Source organism: Oreochromis niloticus, linkage group LG3 (assembly GCF_001858045.2).
Source record: "Oreochromis niloticus isolate F11D_XX linkage group LG3, O_niloticus_UMD_NMBU, whole genome shotgun sequence".
NCBI classification, from domain to species: Eukaryota; Metazoa; Chordata; class Actinopteri; order Cichliformes; family Cichlidae; genus Oreochromis; species Oreochromis niloticus.
Window position 1 is genome coordinate 18,173,616 of NC_031967.2, and position 27,586 is coordinate 18,201,201.

A 27,586-nucleotide genomic window follows, 5' to 3' on the forward strand; every position below is an offset into this window, starting at 1 on the left:
AAAGCAACTTTAAAGAACAGCTTGGACCAGCCTGAACTGTTTAAAGCTTATTAAACCGCCACATATACTCTTACCAGTTACTTTGTTTTGGCTGCTTGGTTGTTGGTGCCAAATGAGTTGATGGACTGACATTTTTCTCACACTACCATCTCTATAGTCTGAAAAAGGGAATATATCTAGTGAAAATGTTTTGGTTAGACGTTAGAGCTTTGAACAAATTGGAAGGTAAAAGCAACTCTATTAACCACATTTTATATCCAAGGTACGCAGACAAGCGTCTCCTTATACATCCAACTTTAGAAGCTTGTATCCACAGTGCCTTGTATCAAAGGTTCAACCTGCTGGTGGTGTAATGGTGGAGGATATTTTCTTGGGCCTCTTAGTACCAACTGAGCATCATTTAAACACCACAGCCTACCTGAGTATTGTATCCCTCTATGACATCGGTCCCCAACCCCTGGGCAACAGACCAGTACTGGTCCGTGAGTCGTTTGGTACCCGGGCCGCAAGACTTAAGGCTCAGGTGTGAAATTGATGGTTTTCAGGGTTTTTAGCGTTATTTTTTTATCGTTAACTCGGTTTCCCTTGGTCTTTTCCCGTGTATTATGAATAAATCTTTTTTTGGTCTGGTTTTATTTTGTTGTATTTATCCATGACACCTTAAAGGCTGGTCCGTGATAATATTGTTGAACATAAACCAGTCCGTGGCCCAAAAAAGGTTGGGGACCGCTGCTTCCAGCAAGATAACAGTTCATGTCACAAAGCTCAGATGATCTCAAACTGGTTTCTTGAAAATGACAATGACTTCAGTCAACGAATCTCAATCCAATAGAGCGCCTTTGGGAGATTGGCATCATGGATGTGCAGCAACTGTGTGATCCTATCAAGTCAACATGGTCCAAATTCTCTGAGGAGTGTTTCCAGGACTGAGAATTAAGAGAGTAATTCTCTTTGACCTCCTAACCCCGAAAAGATCCTCTCAGTCAAACACAACCAAAGTGTTTGTGTGGTGTGAGAAGAAGAAATCGACCGTGTCTTTACCCGCTTTACGATCACACTCGCATAGACGTGCCGCGGATGTCAGGACGGTTTCGTGCACCACTGGAGACGCTGCTTCTCCACCTTCTCCCCCACACATTTCGCCATCTCCCATCACGTCACACCTTCTCCTCCTGTTTATTCGCTCTTCCGGCACTTCTCCGACACCTCTTCACCCATGCTCACACTCCTACCGTTTCCCTTTCCATCACCCTGACCTTTTTTCACCCTCTTTCTCCCGCTCCACCTCACAGCGGCTCATACGGTACCGGAGAAGTAAACAATACCGCTGTATTCCACCCAGAAAATGAAAATCGAGGACATTGAGAAGTCGCTGGGATTGTGACTCTGTACGTGAGCATGCAGTATCTGGACCAATGCAAAAACAATACAAATTCAGGGGGTTTTGTGTGTCAGAAGAACTCAGCACAAGCCTGTACACCGTGAACAACAGCACATTATATTTTTATGTTTTCTTTTTATGTTGGTGCCAGCTTTGCCAGCTTCTTATCAAAACCAAAGTGAGCAGCAGTACAGCTCTGCATTTGGATTGAACAGGTTGGCACAGCAGCCAATCAGAAACCCCAAGTTCCCTCAGAAAAAAAGCTAGCTTAGAAACTGCATCCAACAAGCTTGGCACAAAATACACAACCATATTTTTCTTTTTTCATCCTGTTTGCAAACTCTGTTTGGAAACTTCAAACTTAGTGTGGGGAGCGTGGAGATGCTTCACTTAGCTCCGATCTGATATGGAGAAGGACTGAAGGGCAGCATCAACCTGACCAACATGTTTGAGGGTGTGGTCTGAAATGGAAGTGGTATATTGTGAATATCAGTCTCATTGTCAACCAAGTATATTTCAATGCTAGCTAAACCAAGCTGGCTGAAACGAGAAGCCAAAAACGAGAAGAAATTAGAAAGAATGACGGGCCAAAAGGTGTTACTGTACAAAACCCAATCCCACAACGTCACGCTTAGAAGTCAGAACGTGCTTGTGCTACTTAACCACAACTTTTACATTTTTATCCTATTACTACATTTTCTGGGAATTAGGAGATGGTTCGCATTGGATTTCTTGGGGAATCCTGTTTCCCAGGATTAAACCCTAGTGTTAGGATCAATTTCTAGCATTGTTTTAGATATTTTTTTTTTACGTTAAGGGCTTCAGTATTGACAGGTATCCTGCTTCAGTAGATGGAACAGAAAGCTAATTGTTGTATGTATAAAAAACTACAGGTACAGTTGAAAGTCATTTCCAGTGTTGGGGTTGATACTAAAAAAGCCAACTAATGACACACCTGTTACTTTTGTTGAAGAGTAATGCAGTACGGTAACTTGACAAAGTAATTTGTTACACTACTCGTTACATTATTTTCTTGTTACTTAGTAAAATAATCTGTAACTTATTGTCTCGTAATTAATGTTTAACAATAGAAATCTGAACACGAATCTCTATCCTAATGAGGACACATGACGAGCTGTCTCTTAGTTTTACCCCTCAGCTATGAAAGGCTGATGGAGCACTGCTGAATGCAGTACCTCGAGACCTAGGTGACATAGGACTTTCACATTCATACCATACGCGCATCTACTAAAAATCTTGAACTAATGCGAATCCCAGTGATCTTGACCTTGAGGTCAAGGTCAAAAGTCAAGTTTTCTAAAAACCTTGTGATATCTCAAGAAGGAAGTCACCTAGGTTTTTCAAATTGATAACATACTACGACAGGGGTCAGCAACCTTTAAGACCCAAAGAGCCATTAGGACCCGGTTTCCACGGAAAAGAAAACACTGGGAGCCGCAAATACTTTTTGACATCTAAAATGAAGATAACACTGCATACATTGTTTTTTACCGTTATGCTTTGTATAAACAACTATAGTGTGTTGCTTATGAAATTCATGAAGTGCTACAAAGAGACTGCTCATTCATTTGTTACCTGTTGAAGTTCAGGGTCAGGCTGCTGGGCTGGTGTCGGCATTCATTCAGCTAAGCATCACTCTAGGTTTTTGGCTAGCTTAGCGTTAGCATGCTGTTTGTGCAGATTCTTGGAAAGAGCAGAAGTTGTGTTAGCAGCAAATTGCAGTTGTTTCTGTCCTGGATGCAGGCTGCACTTTACCATCGTGCTCTCATCCTTTTGCGCAATAATAATAAAAGTAATGTCCATATCCACGCTGGAGACGACGCCACTATTTTCCTCCTCCGGCCCACAAACTGAAATGTGCTGATTAACAAATCCAAGGAATTGGACTACTGGGAACCAGTTCTCAATTTCCATCCCTACTGCCTGGCATAGAGATAACTGAAGAGCCTGTGTAGCACAAGAACAACATAATTGTAACTGTAATGTAATTACTTAAATACAGACCATTACTGCATTATTGAAATATTTTATGTTACTACAGTAACAACCAAGACTGGTCATCTCTCACCTTGTATTCTTCTGAAACACCATTAGCCTTCACCCAGGGGTGTAATTTCCAGGGGGGTTAGGGGGGTTATGCCCCCCCAATAATCAGATCCAACCAATATAACCCCCCCAATAAAATTATGAATTATCTTGCATAAATAGGCTGTTGATTTTCTTTATTCATTTCAGTTATTACCAGCAAAATAGTTGCATGTTTAATCATCTGGGAATTTACCCAGATTTATTTATTTATTTAGACAGAGATCTTGACCCCCCCAATGTTCAGCACAAAGTTACGCCGATGCCTTCACCGGCCCTCTTTGAAAGATTAACTGATATTTTAGTTAGATAGTATCTTTTGTCTGTCTGAGAGGACCAAACACAGCAAAACACAAGACAAGAAAACAGACAAGGACGAACAGAAGTTTCTAGCATAACTCCAGCATTTGCTAGCAAAACAGCTACAGAGTAGACCTGACCGTCATATCCACAGATGCTGTGATCGGTTTCCTTCTCGTGCCACTGAATAAATGGACAGAGAGAGGACTAATAGAGGCTTAAACTTCCCTTAAACCCATATAGCCCCTGACAAATAGAAAAACCTGGCTCTATAAGTTCTGCTCCAGCTAACTGTTAACACAGCTTCATGCTAGGAGAGGAGTGAGAGTCAAAACACCAAAGTTGTGCATCAGAAAAACTAAAACAGAGAGCTGAAATTCTCTGATTTTCACATGTACAACAACGTCATGCCACTTTTAATACATCCCTCATCATGACCACAGGCCCTCCTTGCAGCGGTAACGTGGACCCTCTCGGGTGACGGTTGTCCGGCCTGGCTGCCCTGTCTGCCACTGAAACGAGGGACAAATGAAGAGTTTGTCACGGGCCAGAGAGCAGAACACCTGCGAGGTCTCGCTCTCTCTCTCTTACTTCCTCACTTGCACACACACATTTACACACAGAGGGATAGAGTCAGGGCCAAGCTGTGAGTCAGAGAATCACCCCAGAGATTTGATCCACCCTTGTTTTTGTGTGAGCGGGCAGCCACACAGGAGCTGTCTCCATTTTTCAAACATCACTGGGTTCAGCACGGCACAGCGACCCGGATCACCCACTGGACCTTTGGGCGCTTCAACTCGAGTATTTTCTAGAGCACATGATGAAATTTATGTCTAGGCTGATTTAAAACTGGATTTTCCTTTTTTAAACCTCCTGCACATGTACCCACTGGCCTTTTTTGCCCTCCTTGTCAAAGGGTATGATGTCATTACAAAGTGAATATTTTCAGACATAAAATGAATTTTATCCAGATGTGGCAGATTTTTTTTCACTATAGATATGCAGCATGAAGTCATTAATAAAATATAATCGGTTTAAATAACAAAATAATCTTGTTTTTCATCCGTTGGCATAATTTTTAATAATTGAAAGGACCCTGTTTTGTCACCATAGACACAGCATTAAGTGATAGGAACTATCCTGGTTTTATTTATTACATTTTTTTTGGTAATCTTTTTTTAATTTATGGGAAAAGTACAAATAATGAGCTTCTAGTTGTTTTTTTGTGACAGAATTTTCATTCTCACGAAGAGATGTACCTTTAGCTTTTTGTAGAATCATGACCTTCAACGTACTTCTGCATATGTAAAACTCAGATCCTCCAGATTGGTGCTAAACTGTTTTTTTAGGTTATTTTTCTGTGGTTTTGAACTGCTGCCTGTCGGCAACAATACTGAGAAGAGGAAGTTCCTACTCACCCAAGAAACAATGTGTTGCATTTGCCCTCGTAAAACCACGTGCAGTTTTTACACTGAGAGTTTTGCACTTGATTAAATCAAAATTAAAAGATAGCCAGCTGCTGTGTGTAGCCATAGACAGAGGTGCTGTTTGAAAAGGGAACTTGAGCTTGAGGCCTCAAGCCAAGGCCGACAATCTGTACTCAACAGGACGGGCAGTGTACAAAGTTTGTAGTAACAGTTTGAGAAATGTAACCTTCCTAACGGGACCCCACCCAACAGTCCCTTTGCAAGTGGCGTGCATGATTCTGTTAGAGAGAAAAAGCCACTTAAGAAAAAATAAAGAGGAGTTATCCTTCTGAGGGTGAACCGAGACAGGAAAAAAATGGTGGTGAGTGATAATAACAACTAAATGCTAATGCTAGATAACTCAGTGCTGCTACTCTAACCTGAACTGTGGGGGAGGAAACTTGAATAATGTAACTTCTGCTGGCTTAGCTACTTAGCTAGCAGAGCCTAGTCATGACATCAGCAGCAGACTTGTTCGAGTAAACTGAGGGCAGGCCCTGTGAACATTTATCTAGCGTCCACACTAACTGTAGCATTGCCATTGACCATAGACCGTATTAAGCATGCATGTTGCAAGCGGTCTGGACAAACGAAGCCAATGCTGAAGTGTGTTGTTTAACCTGCACTTAACAGAAGGCGGTCAGATTGCGGTAGCTGTGAAGACACACCTCAAGACTTCAGAAACCAACAAATGACGTCCATCCTTTATACTGATCCTGGTTGTGGCTTTATGATAAAAATAAACAGTATAAAAGGTGGGTGTAGCCATTGTCACCTATTAGCTTTATTTAGCCCTTTTTTTAAGTATGAGAGTTAGTTGTTCAGCTGTCACCATGCTGCCTTTTTGGAACCAGGAGTTGCCATATTTGGCAAAAAGGGTTGCATGCTGTTCTCCCAGCTAACATTAGAAAGCTTGCTTAGCAAGCTGCTGCTACAAACTGTATGTCTGAAATGCAGGCTCAGTTAATCAATACTCAGTGCTTTATACTGATAAATAACTGACTAATAAAACACTAGAATGAAACTGAAGTGCAAACTTTTTGCATTTTCTGTAGTGCACAGGGAGCCGTAATATCGGTCAGATAACTCAGCTGAATAGCTCCAAAAAAACCACCAACAGCACAAATATGTCCCAGAGGTCCAGCTTAGTGACTCCAGGTCTAGCAGATACCAGCTGGCTACAGTCACCTGTCATTCAAAATGGCCTATAACTTTAGCATCCAGGTGGATGACATATAGAAAAGGATAAGATGTGAAAAAAAGTGTAAGAGAATTAGTTGCCATGATCTAACCAGAGCAGGATCTAAAGATCTGCAGGCCTCACGTGTCTCAGTTAAGGTCAGAGTTCATGATTCATCAATAATAAAGAGCCTGGGCAAAAATGGCATCCATGAGAGAGAACAAGGAGAAAACCACTGGTGACCAAAAAGAACTCAAAGGCTCGTCTCACATTCACCAAAAAACATCTCAATGATCTCAGAGACTTTTGGGGAAATTTCTGTGCACTAACGACACAAAAGTGAACCTTTTGGTAGGTTTGAGTCCCGTTACATCTGTGTAAAAGTAACACAGCATTTCATAAAAAGAACATCACACCTACAGTCAAACATGGTGGTGGTAGTGTGATGGTCTGGGGCTGCTTTGCTGCTTCACGAGGATTTGCTGTAACCATGAATTTTGTTCTATATCGGACAATCCTGAAGGAGAACCTCCGATCATCAGTTCATGCCCTGAACTGATGGTTGGAGTAAACTAAGTCTGCACTTCGTTAATGCTCAAACCCCTCCAATATACCTGAATTACAACAATTCTGCACAGAAGAGTGGGACAAAACCCCTCCACAGTCATGTGAAAGACTGGGTGCCAGTGATCACAAATGTTTTATGATTTTATTCTTTTAAATGAAATCATGATTTAAAAACTGCATTTTGTATTTCTTCGTCTTTATCTTTGTCTAATATAAAAACGTATTTAATGATCTGAAACATGTAAGTGTGACAAATATGCAAAAAAAAACTCAAGATGAGGAAAAATAGTTTTCCACAGCACTGTTTGTGGCCTGTTCTTTCATAAAGAATAAATTATGTTTGTTTATATGAGTAAATAAGAGGCTGGGTAATTAAACCAGCCTTAGAGCTCATTTATGGAACTAACAGCTAGATTTGTGTAACTAATGGGCTTCATATTTCTCTACTTTGTCGTAAACAGCTAATTTAACAAAAAATAATCTGGTTTTTTTTTTCATATATATATATAAAAAGAAAAGAAGTGATTTTTTTGGGCGCTCCAGATGTGAACGCTGCGCTCTGATAACTCTCAGGACGAGCTGTGACAGTGCATATGCTCATTCATGACTGCATCTCTGCATCTCGGTCGCATCAGACTGTTTTACCTTGACAGCTAGAAGTGCGAGAGCAGCGATTGATCGAGGCGGCGAGGATTCCTGCCAAATAAAAAAAAAAAAAAAAGGCGAGGAGAGCTGAAAACGAAGAGGAGGCTGATGAAATGAAATGATGAAACAGATGAGGTTTTAATCAGAATCTCTTTATGCTGGCGCTCGGCAGGAATTCCTTACTTCATCAGCTCTCTGTACCCACCCGACCAACCCCCCCAACTGGACGACAACCAACTTCCCAGAGTGCATTGCTGTGTGGCCTTTTCAATAATGTAAAAGGGGGGACAGACGAGATAAAATGAGAGAGGAAACGATTTCCTGGCACCGTGGGAGCCCCCTCTGTGACATTTACCTCTAGTGGCGCCCTCAGTGTGTGTGTGTGATGGCCCCGTGCCACACTAATGATGCCCCCCTCTGCCACGCACAGTCGAAGCACAAAACTCTCCCTCCAGTGATGCCACACGTGTCCTTTACAGTCACACTGGAAGGAAAGAAGGAAGGAAGAAGGAGATGATAGCCGAGATGGAGCGCGGAGGGGTTGAAAAGGAATCGTGTGAACAATATTTCCATCCACAGATGGAGCTGAGGAAGAGCAGAATAGGAGGGCGGCAAATAAAGGGAAGAGAAAAGGTTAGCGGAGAGAGGAGGCCGCTTTTGCCAGCGAATGGCAGAGAAGGAGCAAAGGGGGGATCGCCTCGTGCGATCTATCAGCTCCACCTGTTACTATTTCATACTTCATTAAGCGTCTCTCCTATTTGAAGCGGCGGGTGGTGTTCTCTGTCTTCGCGGGGTGTCCCCTACCCCCCACCTGGACACATGGCATCTCATTACCTCTCTGCTCCAGCTCAGGGCCTGCAGAATGTCACACAGCTGGAGTACGAGGCTCTGAAGATAGATGAAACAGAAAGGGAGAAAAAACCCTCTGAATGTCTTTAAAAAGACGGAGCCTACTGAGAATGATGTGTTTGCCCGGCATTATTATCCTGTCGCAAGGTCCGCCTTCGGTTCAGCTGAAGCACTCGGACAGATGGCGTCACGTATGCTCCGAGCGCTCTTTGATATGCAGAATTTATAGGAGAATCGCTGACTGCAAGCTGAACGATTTCTGAGGCAAACGTTCCCAACTCACGATTGGTGTCCGGTTCTTGTCCTGAAAAGCTGTCTTTGATTGTTTAATCCCATTAAGCCAATAACCAGATCGCCTCTGCTACATCAAATATAGGCGTTTCTTTCAGATTGTAGAGTTATCTGCAGATCTTCTGTCGGGGTTTTTAGACACTTTGTTTTTCTCACGCTGAATTTCCTGTGGTGGCTAGTGCTGTTTGAAATTTGCACCGCTTTTAGAGTCTCACGGTGACATTATTTAGTTCAAAGAATTTAGAATCAGTTGTCATCCACAACCACAACCGGTGGCAAAGTGTAGTGACGGTGTGGGCGTAGGGCGGCTGCAGCTTAAGTGGGTCATCTGCCAGGTGGAAAGTCCCCAGATCCTCCTGTCCATGCCAAGATACTGAACACTGTGTTGCCTCAGATGCATCAATCGGAGAGTGAGCGTATGAATGTTAGAAGTGCTTAGGTATAGATAAGATCACTGTGTGTGTGACTGGGTGAATAAGACTTGTGTTTTAGTAGAAAATAGTAGTCAAAATAGCCATCAAGGAATGGACTCCACTCGACCTGTGACAGCATCCTGTGATATCTGCACCGAGATGCTGGAGGTGGAGCCTCCATTGATCAGACAAAATAGACAGTCCTTTAAATAAGATGTTAGTTAACCTAATGCTTGCTTTTGAAAAGTTACTTAAAAATGATTTTAAAACTAGAACTCAGTAAAAGCGTAGATCCCTGGGTGGCGCCGTTGGGTCCAATCACCTAAAACATGAAAGATCTGTGCTTTGAGACTCTGGGAGGTTTGCATCAGGAAGGGCATCCAGCTTAAAAAGAATCTGTGAAAATCAAATGTGTGGATCCACCTCCACAACGACTAAAAGTTATAAAGTTAGCATCTTCTAATCGTTCAGTGTGTACTGCAGGATTAAGCTGCTTACTCCTGGTTTTAGTAGCATGATCTGCAAATTTAGCCCAGTCTGTTTTTACCTTTGAAGCTGCCTGGAGCCACACTGTCTGCAGTAACTGTGACGCAAACTTCATGCAGTCGCTGAAGAATGTGCTGGGTGTGCTAGCGTTAGCTTAAATCCTTAGCATCCAGGACAAAAAAGGCTTTAAGTGCAGAGGCAGACTTTACCTGTGCACCTAAACACACCGTAAACGATGTACTTACTCCCAAACCCCCTTTTTACGTGGCAGGAATTTAAAAACCTAAGAGGCTAGCTGCGGCTTGCTTACAAACAGCAGCCATTCAAGCGGTGAGATTTAAGGAGCAGTCACTTCCACGTGAATGTGAAACTCCACTGAATTGTAAAGTAGAAAAGCTGCTGAATGGATGTCAGGTCATTGTATTTTTCCCAATTCCTCAAATTCCTTAATTTAAGAAAGTACACACGATGAGAGGATTTGTTTTAATATCACATTCACAATGGACACAAATTCATAATGCTGTCCTGGATTCATCCAGCTCATACTGCAAACAGAAATCTATTTTAGTATCCTCATAACAAAGAAAACACCTTTTATGACTCAGTCATTATCCGACTCGCTCACGTCTCAAAGATGACTCGGTGTCAGGAGCAGACGAAAGGAGGTCACAGCTCTGTGTCGTTGTTTGTTTACGCAGAGGGGAGAGGCGGCTGACTGGTCCGCTAAATCACCTCCCTGCCAGCGGTGGTGACAAACTACCAAATAAAGTGAGAAAGTGAAGGCTCTGTCACAGATTAGGGCTGCCAAGAGTTTAAAAAGAAGACTGAGAAAACCCAGAGACGGACAGAAAACCAGCGACGAGTCTAGCTGATAAAAAAAATAATCTGGTAGCCACAGATGTGCTCTGTGCTCGTCTGCATTCAAACTTTGCAGCTTTTACTGCGTTATAAACTGCATTGTGAGGTAAGACTGTAAATCGTTATAACAACATGCATATAAATGCTCCAAAGCTTAGAGGTCTGAACCCTGCAAGGAGTCACAACAGTAATATCAGAGCTGGGTTAAAACATTTGCTCATCTGTACTGCAGTTCATTTTTTAAAATCTCCCCAGTTTTTCAATGTTAGACTTTATCTCTAAGAAAACTAACAAAACAAAAGGTGGGGTTGCAAGCCCAGAGAAGAGCGCTGACTCTCCTTGTGTGATGCTGACCTCGTGTGGATCAAACGCAGCACTGCAACCCAGCGGCTTGGCTCAAAAGCGGCACTTAAAAGTCAGTGTAAGCGCTCCTTTCTGGGCCTCCTTAATTCTGTGACTCCTGCCTGGCAGCTGCAGCCTGCCTCAGCAGCAGTTCTCTGGCCAGATCCGGCCTGCCGATCTTGGCCAAGTAGCGAGCGAGCAGAGAGGCCTTGGGTTGGTTCGGGACGGCGGGCAGCCCTCTCCTCCACATGGCCAGGATGGTGAAGGCACGGGAAGAGAGGCCGCCGCTCCCGGCTCGGATCCTCACCAGCTGAGCGGTGCTGCGGCAGAGTCGCAGGGAAAGCGCCAGCAGGGCCGTTTCCTCCTCTGAGAGCTCCTCGGACAGCCAGAGAAGAAGAGAGTCTGAGAGGGAACCTGGTTGGATGTGCAGGTGATGGATAAATGATGCATTTTTTTAGTATCTGGAGCTGAGACAGCATTAAAGAGTGTGGCAAAGAGACAATGAATGGATCGTGGAACAAGAGGGCAGAATTTCACCCACCTGTGTCCTCACATAACTTCACCTGGGCTGTAATGGGCCGAGTAAGGTTTCTCACTTTCTAAAATGACATAAATAAAAGAATGTTACTGTTTTAAGTCTTTTACATGAAGCTTAATGTTTAACTTTTTTGGGGGGGAGCGGGTGAAGTCAGACCTTTACCTTGGGTAAAGTCAGAGACAGCTTACAGACGGGATCTCCCAGAAGCTTTGTGTCCTTCAGGACAGCTTTGTCATCCCGCCACTCCAGCTGACCTCTGGTGACCTTATAAAATATGGCTGTGCCCTTGTAGTGAGGAGAGCTGTAGTTTCCAAATGGGTCCACCTCTGTCAGATGCACTAAGAGGTGATTCTTCCTCTGGCTGTGGAAGGTGATGCGCTCATGCGTGGCTTCATTTTTGTTGGTTTGAGCAGCGGCTGCAGAAAAATAAATATGCACACATTTAAAAAGAGGCATGATGCAATTATATGAAAGTGCTTTTCTAACTGAATTTGATGCTAACTGAATTTTCTAGGTTATGTTTGTAACATTTTTCCTGTATTAAACTTGTTTACTGCCAGTTTGCAAACTTGTTGGACCTTTACAGCCTCTGAAGTGATTTTGTAAAGCACTTGGTTTTCCTCCGTGCCTCTCCTTTGTCCCCTGACACATCTATATAACAAGCAACTCCAACTCAGGCTAGCTTAGAAAAGGACCAGACAGCCAACAAATGAGCTCCCAGTGCAACTCGGACTTCAAAACAAACCTCACATAAAAATAGAAACTAAATCTGAGTTCAGATGGGTTCAGATGATATTTTAAAAGCAACAGCGTTACCTTAGCTTGGCCCCTCACTATTTGCTATGTTAGGTAGCAACTGATTTGTGTTAGTAGGTAAGCTAATGCTAGCCAACATTAGCCAGAAGAAAGACAGTTTTATCAAGCAAAGCCATGGAGCAAGTTAGGGCTGTGGTGTATAAAGACAGTGTAAAAGATGTTCTTAAAAGTGAAGTTCATTAAACTGCTGCTCCTGCTTTCAAAAGGATTCTCAGTGCTGTAGAAGTCTATGGGAAAACAACCCTCAGACTTGCCTTCAGTCAGGTTATTTTACTTCATAACAATGATTCCATTTTGCAAATTTTGGTTAAAATGGGGAAAGTTTATGGGAAAATGGCCTTTCACTATGACCTTATTAAACACTTTAATGAAACTATGGCCTCAGTAACTAGTTTCAGGTGTTATCGAACGGAACATGATTTTAATTTTATAAAGTAAACCAAAATTTTCCTTTGGGGTTGTGTCAAGAAGGGCGTCTGCCATAAACCTGCCAAATCAAACATGGAGATCTACCCGCTGTGGCGACCCCCTCGTAGCATGACAGCAGCCGAAAGTAGATTTAAATATTCAATTTTATTAAATTTAAATCAAATTTATTTATACAGCGCCAAATCACAACAACAGTTGCCTCAAGGCACTTTATATTGTAAGGTAGACCCTACAATAATACATACAGACAGAAACCCAACAATCATATGACCCCCTATGAGCAAGCACTTTGGCGACAGTGGGAAGGAAAAACTCCCTTTTAACAGGAAGAAACCTCCGGCAGAACCAGGCTCAGGGAGGGGCGGGGCCATCTGCTGCGACCGGTTGGGGTGAGAGAAGGAAAACAGGATGAAGGACATGCTGTGGAAGAGAGACAGAGATTAATAACAAGTGATGATTCAATGCAGAGTTAGTGAGAAAATGACTTAAAAAGAAATACTCAATGCATCATGGGAAAGTTAAAAGCTAGGACGGAGCAGGGTATACTTTGGGGCGGGCCTATCTCATGACTGACATTTACAAGATTCTACAGTATGAGCACGTAGCGTTGATAAGATCCACCTTTTGTTTGTCTCATCCAGTTTCAAAATATCAAATACACACCGCAAGGCCATCTTTTGTATACAGTCTACTATATCTATAGATTTTAACTATAGATTTTTAAAATGTTTTAAAGCCAGTAAGTAAACGTGTGTTTAACATCGAGTGATCCATCTATCTCGTCCAGTTTCAACACACCAAGACGGCGATGGCGTAAACACTCGTCTGGAGGCTTCTAAACAGCCCATCTTTTATACTGTCTGCTGTAGTGTACCGTGGGAAACAAAAGAGGAAACATTAGAGTATTGTACTGTTGAAGCATTCAGCCGGCTGGCTGTACAAACATATCATTCATCCACTTTATTATGTGGTTACTGTCTTATGTGGTGACCAGGGGATGGAGGCTAAACCGGTTTAGACCTGGTGCTGCAGCAACTGTTTCACATTTCCCAGTATATCTTTCTTTTTTACGGCACTAGATGTGCAGTGCTCCGGCTAACCCAACAATAATAATAGCGTACAAGGATTTGCACTTTTAAATGGAGGCCTTTTTCAGTGTCACGCGCGTCCAGCCAAAGTAAACAGGCCTCTTTTAATAAGGACAATGACTAGACGGCGACAACACAAGAGCGAGCAGCTGTGTTTGAGGCTCACGGAGCTAAAAGTTGAACATCAGGATTATTTATAGATTATAACAAATAAACAAAAAAAACGAACACATTAAGCATGTATGATGTTCACAGTGTTCACTATGATAGATAAAGCTGATCATTTTCTCAGATTCACTGATAGAAACCATTGAATTAGATAAATGATGACCCAATCCTTGATGAAAAGCCAACATTAGACCTGTGAGAAGCATAAATGTATAAAAAGATGAAGATTCTCTTGTGTTTTGGGGGTTTTTTTGGTCAGGTTATGATCATTTGAAGCTTCTGTAGGAGAAGCCAGTGAGCCAGCTTCACACTTTACCTGTGCAGGTGATGTTGCCGGTGAAACGCAGGAGAAGCTGATCTGCCTCACGCATCGAGATCTCCGACGAGGTCTCCACCAGGTCGCTGTAGCCCTGAGCTCGCAGCCTGTGCAGCTCCCAGCTGAGGTCTCTGCTGGGCACAACGGCCACCAGGAGGGCGCGAGGCTCGTCTCGGCTTCGCAGGAGGACGACAGTGACGGCGTGACAGCAGACCGACTCCTCCAGCTCCTCAGCCAGGCAGGTGAGGTGACAAGGGCGCAGCGGGGAGAGGAGACGAACCACGAGCAGTCTGAGCGGAGAAGCAGACGGAGGACACGTTAAGAAGTCTAGCTCTGGGGAAAGATTAGGTTGCCGCCGAATAGGGAAAAGACTCTTTTATCGCAGGCGGGAATACAGATGTAATAGACTTAAGACAGAATGGAGAATTCATGAAAACCTACTGCACACATTTTTTTCTCCCCTGAAGAAGCTGCTTTAGATAAGAAAGAAGAGAATTATAACTCAGGATGGAAATGAGAATCCAACGTTATCACAGCTGGGCCTATTCTTTTAAACAGGTGACTAGAGTAAGACTTAATTTTCTCCTTCTTTATAATGTCTTTAGGGGTTTCTTAACACTTTAGTCTTGCCATGCTGTTCATGTGCGTATGCTCTGACATGTTAAAGCCTGGAATCTAAAGCATGTAGCTGCACCCACCCCCCCCTTATCCATGCGGCCTTGCTTTAAGCCCCTTATGTAAAGTAAAAGCTTTCTGTAAGTCTGGTTTGTTGTAGCGTAGTGTAGCATTTATCTTTATCTTGTATTTGTATTTTTTTTAATGCTGGGACTGAAGACATGGACGTGATGTTGAGAATACATGAAGCGGTGAGTGAGGAAATAATTTGTTTTCTCCTGTTTGAAGCAGAGGAAATGTTAATCGCTCTGGAAGTTCGTGCAACCTAACCTCACTGAACCAAATTAACTCGAGGATTGTTGCTTGCGTTCGCTGCCGTGTAAGTAAAGCGAATTAAAGAAACATCTGGGTTGTTGAAAAAGACAAAAAATGTGGGAGAAAAAGCCTTGTTGATGACAGAGGTCAGCGGACAATGACAAGACTGCTTTGAGTCGACAATAAGGCAACAGTAACATCGAATAACCACCCATTACAACCAAGGTGTGCAGAAGGGCATCTCTGAATGTGCTGTGTGCTGCACAAAAATGCCATTATGTATTATAAATGTATTTCTGCTGCAGGGGTCCCACAGCTGCAAAGTTTTTCCTGCACGGCTGCACAATTTAAACCTCATCATGTTTCCACCGGCGCTGAGTGTTCACAAGTAAGGATTTATGAGTTTTAGAGGGCTTTGTCCAAGTGTAGTAGAGTCCTGTTCCTTGATCCTGTGTCTCTTACTGTCACTGTGGTCAGGGGGACTGTTTTCTACGCCATCTACATGGTTGGGGGGCTTCTGATTACAGCCACTGTTGACCTGGCTGTGAGGAAAGCTCATAACCTGCTGGGCCTGTCACACACTCTCATCAACCTCGTGGGCAACAGATGTCAAAAACATGCTGTAAGAAAGCCCTTTAAGTCCTTTTCTAATAAGAATCTGCATGCATAGCTACTCTAGTAGAGTCCAAGAGAGCTTTAAACACCACTGATCCTATTTTTAGTTAAATGTACTGCCAAATCAAATAGATTTTTACTTTATTCTAATTATGCGCTCCTTCATATCTTGCAGGTTAAGTCTGCGGTAAAACAAAAACTGAAACATCTGCACTTCACTGAGAGGTTCGGGAAAACTGTTCCTCACTTTGTGCTGCTTACATATACATAAATGGGACAAATTTATATGTTTTTTTAATAGACTTCCACATGTTTCCAGTCTCAACAGTCTCCTTGACGTGACAAGACTGAGAGAAATTTACTATTTTAAGGTTTTACAGGGAGATCTCGGTTCCCCTGATAATCCAACAAACCTGGAGTCAAAGCCTGCCATCTCAGAAAAAAGGTACAAAACGACATGTTTCATGTGTTAGATTTCCTTAAAGACGGCACTGCCTTGTTTCTTTTTGCAGTCATTTTCAAATGTCATTTGTTCTGTTCACAGTTTAATTTCCCACGTTTGGACGTGTCCACGCTTTTGACTAATACGAAAGGTTTCACTTCAGGTAGCTCTAGCGTGTGAACTCTTGCCCTTCTGCGTTTAGGTGCAGGATTTATTACATCTTCCTGTGTTGTTCGAAGCGCCAGCGAATTCTGAAACTGCACATTAGAGCTGACGACATCAGGCTGAAAACGTTCAGGCCTTCGAATAAACTACAGTGGCTTATTGAGTTTGGCAGAAAGGCACATGCAAGGGGAGATATAGTAAGAAATGATCACCGTTTGCTTGAAATCTTGGAGAATGCTGTTAGGAGCCTGCTTTTGAACACAGTATTTTATTTTTCAGGTTTTTATTTTGCTGGATGGACAAACAGGACAAATCGGCCTTGGCTTCGAAAGAAACGATGCTGCAAATGAGCGCCCCGCCGACAAGTTTCGCTCTGTGGGTATCTGCTCTGTCCGTGGCTCTGCTTTGGATGCTCCTGCCTCACATTGCTCTTTGTGCAGTGATGTGGTTCGGCTGGAGAGTACGACAACACATCAGCTGAGTCAGCCGCTGTCACAGAGATGCTAATCTACCGGAACTCTTAACGAATAGGCTCAAACTTGCTCGTGCAACCTCAAATCGTTGCTTATCCCTCCAACATGACCGAAACCATCTTACATTTGGTTTTACCTCCACACAGCTGGCTTCAGAGCTTAAAGTGCATTTCTAATAATTACCTAGCACACTGTCTCCTCTCTGCTTCATATCAAATAATAATCACTGCTCACTCTGCAGATCCCATTTATCATTTTTTGTTTCCAACAACAACTCAAACACCTCCCTACCGGCTTTAAAAAAAATATGTATACATATTAAACGTGTATCTACCTGTGTGCATTGTAGACTGTATACAGAAGATGGACAATGGTTGATGTCACCACTACTGAAACTGCACACCCATTGGCTATTGACTTGCCAATCACAAATCATCAGCCAATGAGCCTATTCTAGATAATCCTCCTTTCTGACACTGAATAACTCAAACACAACAAAATTCACGTTTTATTCAAAACAAGTGGCTGATCTCATAAACTCAACAGGAAAATGTGTACATGGGTACAGACAAGAAGCTCACAGACCTCAATAGGACTGGAAGCCTTTATGCAGTCAGAGGTGTCATGCCTTGGTGCCCATTAAAGCCAGTTCAGGGTTAAGACACTTACTCATTGGCTTCATTTTCCAGTCCCAGAAGGTGCATCTATCTGTTTTATATATAGTCGATGGCGGACGTGTTTTCATGTATGTTATTTACTTCCTTGCTGTCCTGCACTACAATCAACTTTGTTGTCTATTTAAATAAAGTTAAACTGCCTATTTCCATTCGCAGGTGTCATTATTGTAAGAGGAGAAAACGTGGTGGTACAAACCTGTCAAAGTTCTCCATCAGGTCAAAGGACACCAGTCCCTTCTGCGGGCTCCTGACGGTGACTTTATCCATGACACACCACTGTTTGTCCCTTGAGCCCAGAACAACCAGCGACTCATTGGACATTTCCTTGGATTTCACAGAGGTGTCGATGAATCTGACATAGAAACAAAACCTTTTAAGATCCCTATTGACTATGTGCACGTTAGCATATGCTACTTCCGGTGCAAAAACTCCTGTGTGGAGCTTTGTTTCCGGTGTCCTATTCGCGCCTTGTTTAAGGTCCAAAACAAGTTAAGCAAATGAATGAATCAAGCGGCGATTTACATTTCTATAGATGTCTTGGGCATTTACGCAATATATCTGTAAATGATGTTCATGGACTTGTCGATATTTTGCCCCCAGGCCTCAGAGCAAAAGAGAAAAGGGATTCAAATGCTATATTTCTCAGCTGTCCCTCGTTTATTGCGGGTGTTATGTTCTAAAAATACCCAGCGATAGGTGAAATCAAGTAGCCAATCTTATTTTTTGATGCGTGGACATCGTGGACATCCAGTACTGCACTTCAGAGTCACACTGCTAGCAATCGATGCAGCGATTCTGTACTGTACAGGAGAGACGTCACGGAGGAGATCGTCTGCAGCGATCAGGACGCAGGACACAATGTGACGTAAAAATAAGCATGAAAACTTGCATTAAAAAATCCGCAAAACAGCGAGGTGAAAGGTGAACCACGTTATAATGAGGGACCACTGTAATTTAGAAGGTAAGTCACAACATACCCTTCATACATACTAATGTATAGAAACACTCACCAGCAATCGTTCATTTTTTGTGTGGCTTTTTTCACGGTTTGTTAACATGCTGTGTAGGTGTGGACATAACGGGAAACATCTGTGACTGTTGTTCATCTGTAGTTTGAATGCTGAACATTTGCCTGTTTAAAGAATAAGACCAGTCACTATACAGAGATGTGCTTCTGAATGTGGACGATGTGTCTTATGCTGCAGTGATGCAGTTCTGCTTGTGTTGAGTGATGCAAACAACCGATTGATCTAAACTCTTTAAACGTCAATCACGTGGTTACCGGCTACCGGCGAAAATAATGGAGGAAATCGGGACGGTAAGCCAATTTCTGTCTTAGCGCATTTGCGCCGCTGTGTGTTTTTGTGGTCTTCTTTTGCGGCTAATTCAGTGAATTTTGGTCTGATCGTGGTGAAACTTGGTGTGTGGAGTCAGTGATAGCTCTGGGAGCTAACCAGCCTATCTTTAACCGGTTACATGAAGTCTGAAGAATTTCTGGTTCGGTTTTGTTTGTTTAGCGGACTTCTGCGCATTTACGTAACTGCTCGTTTAATTGCGGCTTATTTTCGGTGTGTTTGGTGGTTGTAGAAATGGTTTATATGACATTTTAGCTGAGATTATGAGGTTTCTGTGGATACCACACATGTCTGGACTTATATATATAATCGTTATAACCGATTAAAGTGATCTCCTCCTTTTTGGCCCCAGTATCGGGGGCGTGGGGCTTAAGTGGTTAAACGTCAAAATCTATCATTAGATTTTTTGTGACACAACAGTGGTGAGTGTTCCCACCTTCTGCTCTTTGGAACTTAATGCAATCTTTCCGTTTTCGAGTTTTGGACATGATTTTGGAGTATATCTTTGCAGTAGCGATTTACCGCAAAGTAAAGCTACCGGAAATGTACAACCCCACATCCGGCCTCAAACCAGGATGTTAGCATTTTCTCGTGCACATAGTCAATTTATATGATGCTGTGACACATATATAATATGTTTTAGTTCAAGGACATCTGTGTCACCTCAGTCTGTGGGAAGGTGAATGATCCCATGGGGGAGAATCCCTGACAGGTTGACTTTGTTGGTCTTGTTGCTTCTCCGTTTGTCCCCTTGTTGCTTTCTTTTTTGCAGGATTTGGGGGACATGGAAGTGTGACCGTGAGGGGTCTTCTCAGGGGCCTCGAGGTCGGGTGGGTGAGGTAGAGCAGCAGGCTGGTAGACACCACCGAATGATAGGCGTAATTTCTGGACTTGACAGAAGCCAGGAGCACGGCGTCTAGCGGCTGGATCTGAAACAAACAAGGAAACAGCTGTTCTGCGTGATTTAGACAGCAGTTTAGACAAAAGCTGTTTGATATGAGAATTTGTCTATTTTTTTTCTGTTGTTCTATCAAAAGAGAGCTGTACAGAGAGGGAGGTGGCGGATTTGACGTAAGATCAAGGAACAAACTGCTGCAGTGAAGCTCATACACCAGTGTTTGGTCTCAGGAGTCAATTGAGAAATCGGCCACAGCTGTCTGTGCCTCACAGCAAGCATCTGTGAAACCTTACGTCTGCAAATCAGAAGCAAGCTTTCTGTTACTTCATCATTTCTCCTCTCTATTTCCATCTGAGTTTTGGAATCATTTCAAAGGCTTCGTCCCAAGAAGCTCTTCCTATCTCTCAATGCCAACCAGACCTCACTTCTGCAACTCTTTCTTTACTTCTACTGAAAGTAAAGTAGGAGAAAAAAGGGGTAATGACCAGGGTATTGTCATACCGTGGTTTGCGCTATTACAGGTGCAGTAAAGGATCCTGGGAGATAGTTCAGACAAACTCGAGGGTCCATGGGGAGTTTTAGTGACAACCCCTTCCTGGGAATGGTGTAGTTTTCTTGTTTTAAACAGGAAACCACTGCAAAAAGACCCACCGAGTACACCTTCACCTCTGCAAATGAGCCCTGACAAAGACAGAAAGAAACCATGGTTTAAATTTGTTACGGGCAAAACCTTTGAACAATCTTTCACCAATGAGCACGTTTTTGAAAGAAAACACTATTCTCAGTGTTTCTATGTGTTTTAGGTTAAGAATAAGTACAATTACAGGAGTTACAATTGTTACTTTGTTGCACTCATGTAAGATACAGCCACCCTCTTTCATTTCAAAGATTTTACACATCGAGTTATAATACAACAAAAACTTGGCAAGTCCTAAAATGATGTAATTATAACCACAGATAAACAAAAGCATGACTTATTATACCATGTCATTATTTCTTTAACAAAAACTAAGCCAAATATAGGAAACAGTGCATGAAAATCTACAGTAAGTACACCGAATGTTTCAATAGCTTAGAGTACCACATTTAGCAGAACTAACTTCTGTATGTATTAGTCTCTCACATCGCTGTGGAGCAATTTTCGCCTACTCTTCTTTCTAACCTCGCTTCAGTTCGTTGTGGTTTGTGGGCAGGTTTATTTGTGTACAGCTCTCACCACAGCATTTAAGTCAGGTTGAGATCTGGTCTTTAACTAGGTCATTGCAGCAGCTTTATTCTTTTCTTTTTCAGCCATTCTGTTGTAGATTTGCTGCTTTGCTTGGCATCGCTGTCCTGTTGCACGACCCAGTTTCAGCCAAGCTTCAGCTGTCAGACAGACAGCCTTAGATTTGACTCTAGAGTACTTTGGTATACAGAGGGGTTCATGCTTTACTCAATACGTGCATGTTGTCGAGGTCCTGCGGCTGCAAAACAAACCTAAGTCATCACCCCTCCACCACCGTGCTCCACCGATGGTATGAGGTGTTTATGCAGATATGATGTGTTTGGTTGTCTCCAAATGTGTTGCTGTGCTTTAAAAACAAAATAAACATCTGTACAAGGGTTCTTGTGGTTTATTCAGATACAACTTTGGAAACCTAAGCTGTGCTGACATGTTCTTTAAACAACACGAATTCAGTTTGTTATTTTAACTCACGTACTCGTATTTGTTCTTAACCAAAGATATGCAGAAACACTGGGAATACTGTTTTATTTCAGAAACCATTTTTTCAGTGCAAGATCACTAAAGTATTTTTAGGACTGCTGTAGCTAAAGGCTGATTTGAGAAATTATGTTTATTTAACTAAAATATAACAGTTTGGATGTGGGTTAAAATGTCCCAAAAATAGCGGTGTACCACAAGGCTCTGTGTTAGAGCCTCTTCTGTTTTTCATTGTTCCATAGTTTAGTTCTTTATATACATGCATCCATGAACACTTTATAGAAGACTTTTTTTCCAACTAATGTTATTCTGGAATTTTTTAAAGAAAAAGGTTCAATATACAGCGTAAGCTTATATTAAGCTTCCATAAAATAAAGTAAAATAACATAAAATAAGCATTACGTAGGAGAAAATTATGTTATTTGATCAATATTTGAACAAATATTTGTAAGTAAGGGAAAACCTTACCCTTTGTCCTCCATACACGCCCTCTGTTGCTATGGGAGCGATGTAGCTGACCCTCTTGTCCTCATCTATTATCTTCACAGCGACATCTCTGTAGCTGCTGCGATGGCGTGCTTGGAAAGGCACAACCACAGTAACGGGAAAATTAAAGGCTGCTCCATGTTCAACTTTGACCCGGATCACTCTGCTAAGCAACTCCTCTGAGCCAGTCACCATCAGGCAGCTCAGGGCGTCAGCAACCTCACACCTCAGGACTTTAGCTGCACCTGCCGGCGCTCTGATAAAGCATGCGTCTGGTACATCAGAATGGCTGCCCTCCAGCTGACCAGTGAGCCTAAATGATGTTTTTAAAAACACATAAATGCATATCTTTAGAAAAACGACTCATGATTTAAATAAAGTTTGACTGTTTGTTTCTTTTTTTTCTTTTTTTTGCATGCTTGCATTTGCTCTTAATGCTTTTAAGTAGAAATATTATTATCTTGATTTTTTTTTTAAGTGCAAACATATTAAGACTTGCTGAAATGCCGGAGCATGCACTTTCCATATCAGCTCTTTCCAGACTTAGCCTCTCCCTCTGATCTTAATGTTCTTGATTTGTTTGGCTTTTAGATGTATGTGTGCAGTGGCCTGACAGTGAACTGTGCGAAACAGCTGGCTGTGTGGAGGCCAGGAGGTCAAAAATGTGTGCGACTTGTGATAAAGCACTGCAGAGAGTTTGTCCCGTATCAGTGAGCAGGAGAAATGAGGGGAAGGAAATCATGTCCAGACTTGCAAGCCATCCCAACAGAGGGCACAGAACAAAATGCTCAACATCTTTTTTTTAGACGTGCGGTTTACTGATGTTGTCAGTATGTCGTCAGCAAGTAGGAGAAAGTATTAACTACTTTCTTTGTTTCCAACAAATGGAAAATGATGTGCTACCTCACACTGTGCATGAAACGTGTGTAAACTGACGCAGAAGAACTTTCGATTTCATTATGATTGAATAGCCTCATCAAAAAAACACAAAACTGAATGCAAACATCATAGAGCTTTAAGCAAGAGACCACAAACATGCAAGATGTTGCATATTACACTGACAGGAAGTGTGGGTTAAACATAAATACCTTAGAAGACCTAAAGGGAACCAAGACCTTATGTGTTAACAGGTTAAGTATGGTGAGCTGTGATGATTTAGTCAGCTTACCCTACGGTAATCCATTTTCTTTTTCTCTTTGCGCTCACATCTTCCTTTTCAGTCTCCTCCAGTAACTCAGTCTCAGAGTGAAAGGATTCCTCCAGAATGTCTTTTGCTTGAGCTTTGACATGTGACTCTGCCCCGTTGTCACAGTAAGAACCGCTGAAATTTGAGTCCAGTGTTTGTTCAGTGTCTGCCGATGCCTCTGTAAGCCTTCGATGAGCTCCGTCCTCAATCACCCGTTCGTGACCTGAGTCAGACTCGAGTCGATCAGGGGAGTTTAGGTGATTCTTAACGTCTTCAGGTTGCACTAAAGTGTCTGTGTCTCTGGATTCTTGACGTGCTTCACCCTCGATGGAGGCCTTATCTACAGATAACTGGTGAATCGCTGCATCCAGCTTGATAATGATGGAGCTTATTTTGTCGATTATCTTCTCTATGTCCTCTCCAACACTCAGGAAAATGTCGCTGACGGAGCTCGAACAGGGCCTGCATTCTGTATCCTCTGAAAAAGAAATTAAACTTTTACTTGAGTTTTTAAATTAGTTGCACTTTTTTACATTTGCACACCCATCACTGATTTCCTTCAGGACAGCTGACATGAGAAAGTATGCAAGCTTTCTTGTCATTTCATTAAGTAGTCTTCAGGAATAGTTCTCCAGACTTCTTGAAGGACATTCAAAGCTCTTCTTTGGATGTTTCTACCTTTTTTTCTCTGTTAAGATGATCCCACACTGCTTCAATAATGTTGATGTCCGGGCTCTGGGGAGGCCAATCCATGACTGATAGTGCTCCACTGTGTGTTTTTCTATCCAGGTATATTTTTTCAGCATTGGCAGTGTGTTTGGGATCATTGTCATGCTGAAAAATGAACCTGCTGCCAATCAGATGCTTTCCAGATTGTATTACATGTTGGATAAAAATCTGATGGGACTTTTTAAATCAAATTATGTGTTGCTGCAACAATCTACTAGTAACAAAGTGCCTAAAGATTGACAGGTTTTCTGTTATGTGTAGACACAACGCTGGTTCATCTGGCAGTAGGTGCTATCTTTACTTTAATGGTTCATAGGTTTGTTCTTTCCTCTGAAAATGGTCAGGTACAAGGACTGGACTGAAAAATAGTATATAAAAAAAGGACCCAGTGTCCAAATAAACTCTTTGAAAGAACCTTCACAGAGCCTGGAGAACTTGAGGGGGATATGAGGGTGGAGGTGTGCAACTTTGAGAGTGAAATTTAATAAATGAAAATAAATAATTGTACTCTGAGAATTCAACAATTTAATTTTTTTAAATTTCATTTTCTATTTTAAGTTTATTTTGTTGTCAGAGATGAGAAGTAACTTTTTTTTATTTTCAGGTATCTGTACTTTTACTCCCTACATGTTTAGACAAATGTCGGCACTTTCTCTTCTTACACTTTCAAAGCAGACTCATTACTTTTGGTTTATCTATAAGTTGATCTATAGTGTTTATTTCAGGGGTTAAAGTGGGCGGGAAGGACTGAAAGTATCTGTTAGTTGTGGTTGTGGTACTTCAGCATCTAGCTAGCGCTACAGAAAAGGAGGAAGCATGCAGAGAGTGCTATTTTAAGTGGCAGGTCAAATACAGTTTTTCTATCAGCTCAACAAACATCAGGAAACATGTGTGCATGTTTGTCGTACAGTACGTCTGTGAGCTAAAGCTCCAGCTGCTGTACTTCACAGGGAGATAAAAGAGTGAGAGCTAACTTCACAGAGATGGAGGAAGATCCGAAAGACAGGACAGGAGAAGAAGAAGAGAGAGTAGATTTAAAGGTAAGGACAGTTCAGTGGTGTTTGATAAACTCCTGATGTATGATGTCATAATTTGAATTGAATCTGTATATGATGTGTTTTGATAAATGATGGTCGTAGTCAGATTTAGGTTACATCAAGTGTTGCAGAGATGAATTTGCATTTACGCAGATGATGCTTAGATTCATTCACTGAATTCCAACTTTATACCAACTGTATATAAAGTATAGACAGTATAGTATCGGTGATATGTGACAGCTGGGAAGCAAGCAGCAGGTCAGCTGATCGCACTAAGAAAAGTACACTAAGAAAATCTACTGACGCTCGTATTAGAGATTATTGTGAGTTGTGATTCTTTTCCCTATGCTGATCCACTACAAGGATCGTAGTGCTCCTCCACCTGCTAAATCGCACTTTCACCCTGACTGTTCTCAGTGTACTGTTTAGCAACAGAAAATAGTTAATTATTTAAATTTTCCGTCACTGCTTGTGTCCTAGATAACAGATTCAAGCTGAGTACATTCATTAAAACTACACATTGGAATATTATTTGTATTCTTGTACACTAATATTGTGTTATTGTTATATTAATATAGTACAAGGTTTAGTTGCCTCTGTACACGAAAGGTTAGTAGACACGTCCTCCAATGAGCTACTTTTTACTTTCTTACTTTGAGTATATTTCTCAGGCTGTAGTTTTTTACTTTTACTAGAGTAACAATGTTGAATCAGTACTTCAACTTTTATTAGAGTATTTTTAAATACAGGTATCTGTACTTTAACTTAAGTAAAGAACGTCTGTACTTTTGCCACCTCTGCCTGTCGTAGCTGGATGCTGCTGAGCTCCACCCCCTGGTGGAGAGCTGCTGAGCGTGGAGGAACATTGTCTGAGGGCTTGTTTCCATGCTCTGAGTCTGCATGAATGAAAAACACTGACTTCCCTCAGCACTCCCAGAGCTCTCTTTTTGCAGTCTCTCTCCTGCTGCTCTTTACTCCTTCGTCTTCTTTCATCCTCCCTCTCATCTTCTCCTTCGTCCATCCTCCCACCCGCTGCTGCATCGTGATGATCTCCGCAGCATCGGACACCTTCAAGCTCCTGAACAGTTTCAGCCAACGCGATGAGGAGTCTGTCCTCGCTTGTGCAGTCAGGAGGCTTTTGTCCTTCCATGAGTTTATTCGCATGCAGATTCGTATCCACGCTGGACTGCAAAATGCAAAAAAGCTGAGAGTCAGAAGTATCTGCTCAGGCTTTTCTTCTGGCCTTTTTCTTTTTCAGTCCATCTTGCATTTGGCAAAATCTTTTCCCTGCTTTTACACAATTCAGCTGATAAGCATCAAATACTGATTAAAAGAGGATTTCAGTTCTTGTGTACCTCCTTTTATGTTCGAAGTCCTGCTGGGTTGCTGTGTCCTTGGCAGTGAGAGTTACTGTGTCCGGCTATCCCAGTTTACAGGCGCCAAGGCTGCATTTATCTGGCTGCCAGCAGTAAAACATGTTGCCAAGGCGACCCCTGGAGGCGTGGAAGGGAGAGACAAAAGAGGAGATTCACAGGAAGGCAGAGAGCTCTGTGCATCGCACATCTGACGGTCTCCTGCCACTCATTTCAAAGCTTGCATATCCGGCCAGTTAAAAAAACGTCACGCGAAGCCGGGAATCATTCAAAAGCACAGCAGGAAGTTCCTGGAGTTCTCCCCTGTTGGTTTGAATGCATTCACATTCATAAATCATTTGTTTTCCTAACGCCACAAGCATTGCTACAAAGGCATAGCATGTTGGGCAGCACCTAAACTATTTATAGGAGAAAAAGGCGGAGGCAAACACAACCAGTGTCATTTTGTGGGTTTCCTGTGTGGAACTTACGATGTTACAGTCCAAGCCCTTTGACTTCAGTATTAAAACAAGTTTCTTGATCCTTATTTGGAATTAAAAGAATACCCAGCATCACTGTAAGAATGGATTGGCATTCAGTGCTGTTTCAAGTCTAATCATCTTAACATTAAATAAACGAGTCCTATCAAAGTCCTTTGGTCTTGTACGGCTATAATGTTCAATGGCATTGCTCTCAGCATGCATTCAGTCCCAATCTCACAAAAGAAATCACGGGATACGTCCTGGACAGGAATCACCTCTTAACCTAACATCCCAAGTCTTTGACGTGAAAGCATTTAATGGAATTAGCATGTTTAAATTTTGATTTTCACGTCACTCTATAATAGATGTTACTAATAATAAATGACTATTATTCATCGTGCTGTTTAGAGCTGTTGCCGGATCAGGCGTCCTCAGAGGCAGGCCGCAGTACTGTAGCACTGTGTCGCCATCATGTGGCCGATGCCACACACTGCACACATTTCCCTCCTATTAAGATCTTTATTACTTTAAATAAATAAATAAAAAGCCCAGAATTTATGAAAAAACAAAGGAAAACATGAAAACGAAAATTAGAATTTTTTTCAGAAAATTAAATAAAAGCTTTATAATTCTAAATTAGCGTGGGGACGAGCTATTTTTTTTTTTAATTATAAAAAGTTAATAAAAAGATTAAATGATATAAATTGTCATACGCCCATGTTTTTTTGTTAGGGTCAAGGGTTATATGACCTTTATATATTTAGTTAACAAAAATTAAAAACCGCCATGACAAAATATTTATACTATATTTACACAAC

At 42.0% G+C, this 27,586-nt stretch overlaps 3 protein-coding genes across 5 annotated transcripts in view; 2 read left to right on the forward strand and 1 right to left on the reverse strand.

The window, feature by feature from the left end:
• Positions 1-10,153: 10,153 nt before the first annotated feature.
• Positions 10,154-27,178, reverse strand: dthd1 (death domain containing 1). Of its 3 annotated transcripts, none has more exons than XM_013273884.3 (11): positions 26,778-27,178; positions 25,721-26,427; positions 23,151-23,646; positions 21,965-22,295; positions 20,296-20,475; positions 19,560-19,825; positions 17,738-17,893; positions 14,240-14,529; positions 11,585-11,838; positions 11,426-11,483; positions 10,154-11,298 (listed from the first exon to the last, which is right to left on the reverse strand). In XM_013273884.3, the coding sequence occupies exons 2-11, from the start codon at positions 26,082-26,084 to the stop codon at positions 10,988-10,990; spliced, it is 2,706 nt and encodes a 901-aa protein (XP_013129338.1). In that variant the 5' UTR covers positions 26,085-26,427; positions 26,778-27,178; the 3' UTR covers positions 10,154-10,987. The 3 variants fall into 3 exon arrangements, with proteins under 3 accessions (XP_013129338.1, XP_013129339.1, XP_005454454.1); XM_013273885.3 differs by lacking the exon at positions 26,778-27,178 and having other exon boundaries at positions 25,721-26,120; positions 26,290-26,705; XM_005454397.4 differs by lacking the exon at positions 26,778-27,178 and having other exon boundaries at positions 25,730-26,120; positions 26,290-26,704.
• LOC112843437 (uncharacterized) lies at positions 14,542-17,677 on the forward strand. The gene is made up of 7 exons (XM_025902083.1): positions 14,542-14,797; positions 15,074-15,557; positions 15,647-15,791; positions 15,960-16,009; positions 16,104-16,229; positions 16,429-16,588; positions 16,671-17,677. Exons 2-7 carry the CDS (start codon positions 15,439-15,441, stop codon positions 16,896-16,898), a joined length of 828 nt encoding a protein of 275 aa, XP_025757868.1. The 5' UTR covers positions 14,542-14,797; positions 15,074-15,438; the 3' UTR covers positions 16,899-17,677.
• The window catches only part of arap2 (ArfGAP with RhoGAP domain, ankyrin repeat and PH domain 2), a 159,537-nt gene continuing 156,462 nt past the window's right edge, over positions 24,512-27,586 (forward strand). The window contains exon 1 of the mRNA XM_019354343.2: positions 24,512-24,937. The gene's annotated coding sequence lies outside the window, so the exon portion shown is untranslated. The remainder of the gene's footprint in view (positions 24,938-27,586) is intronic.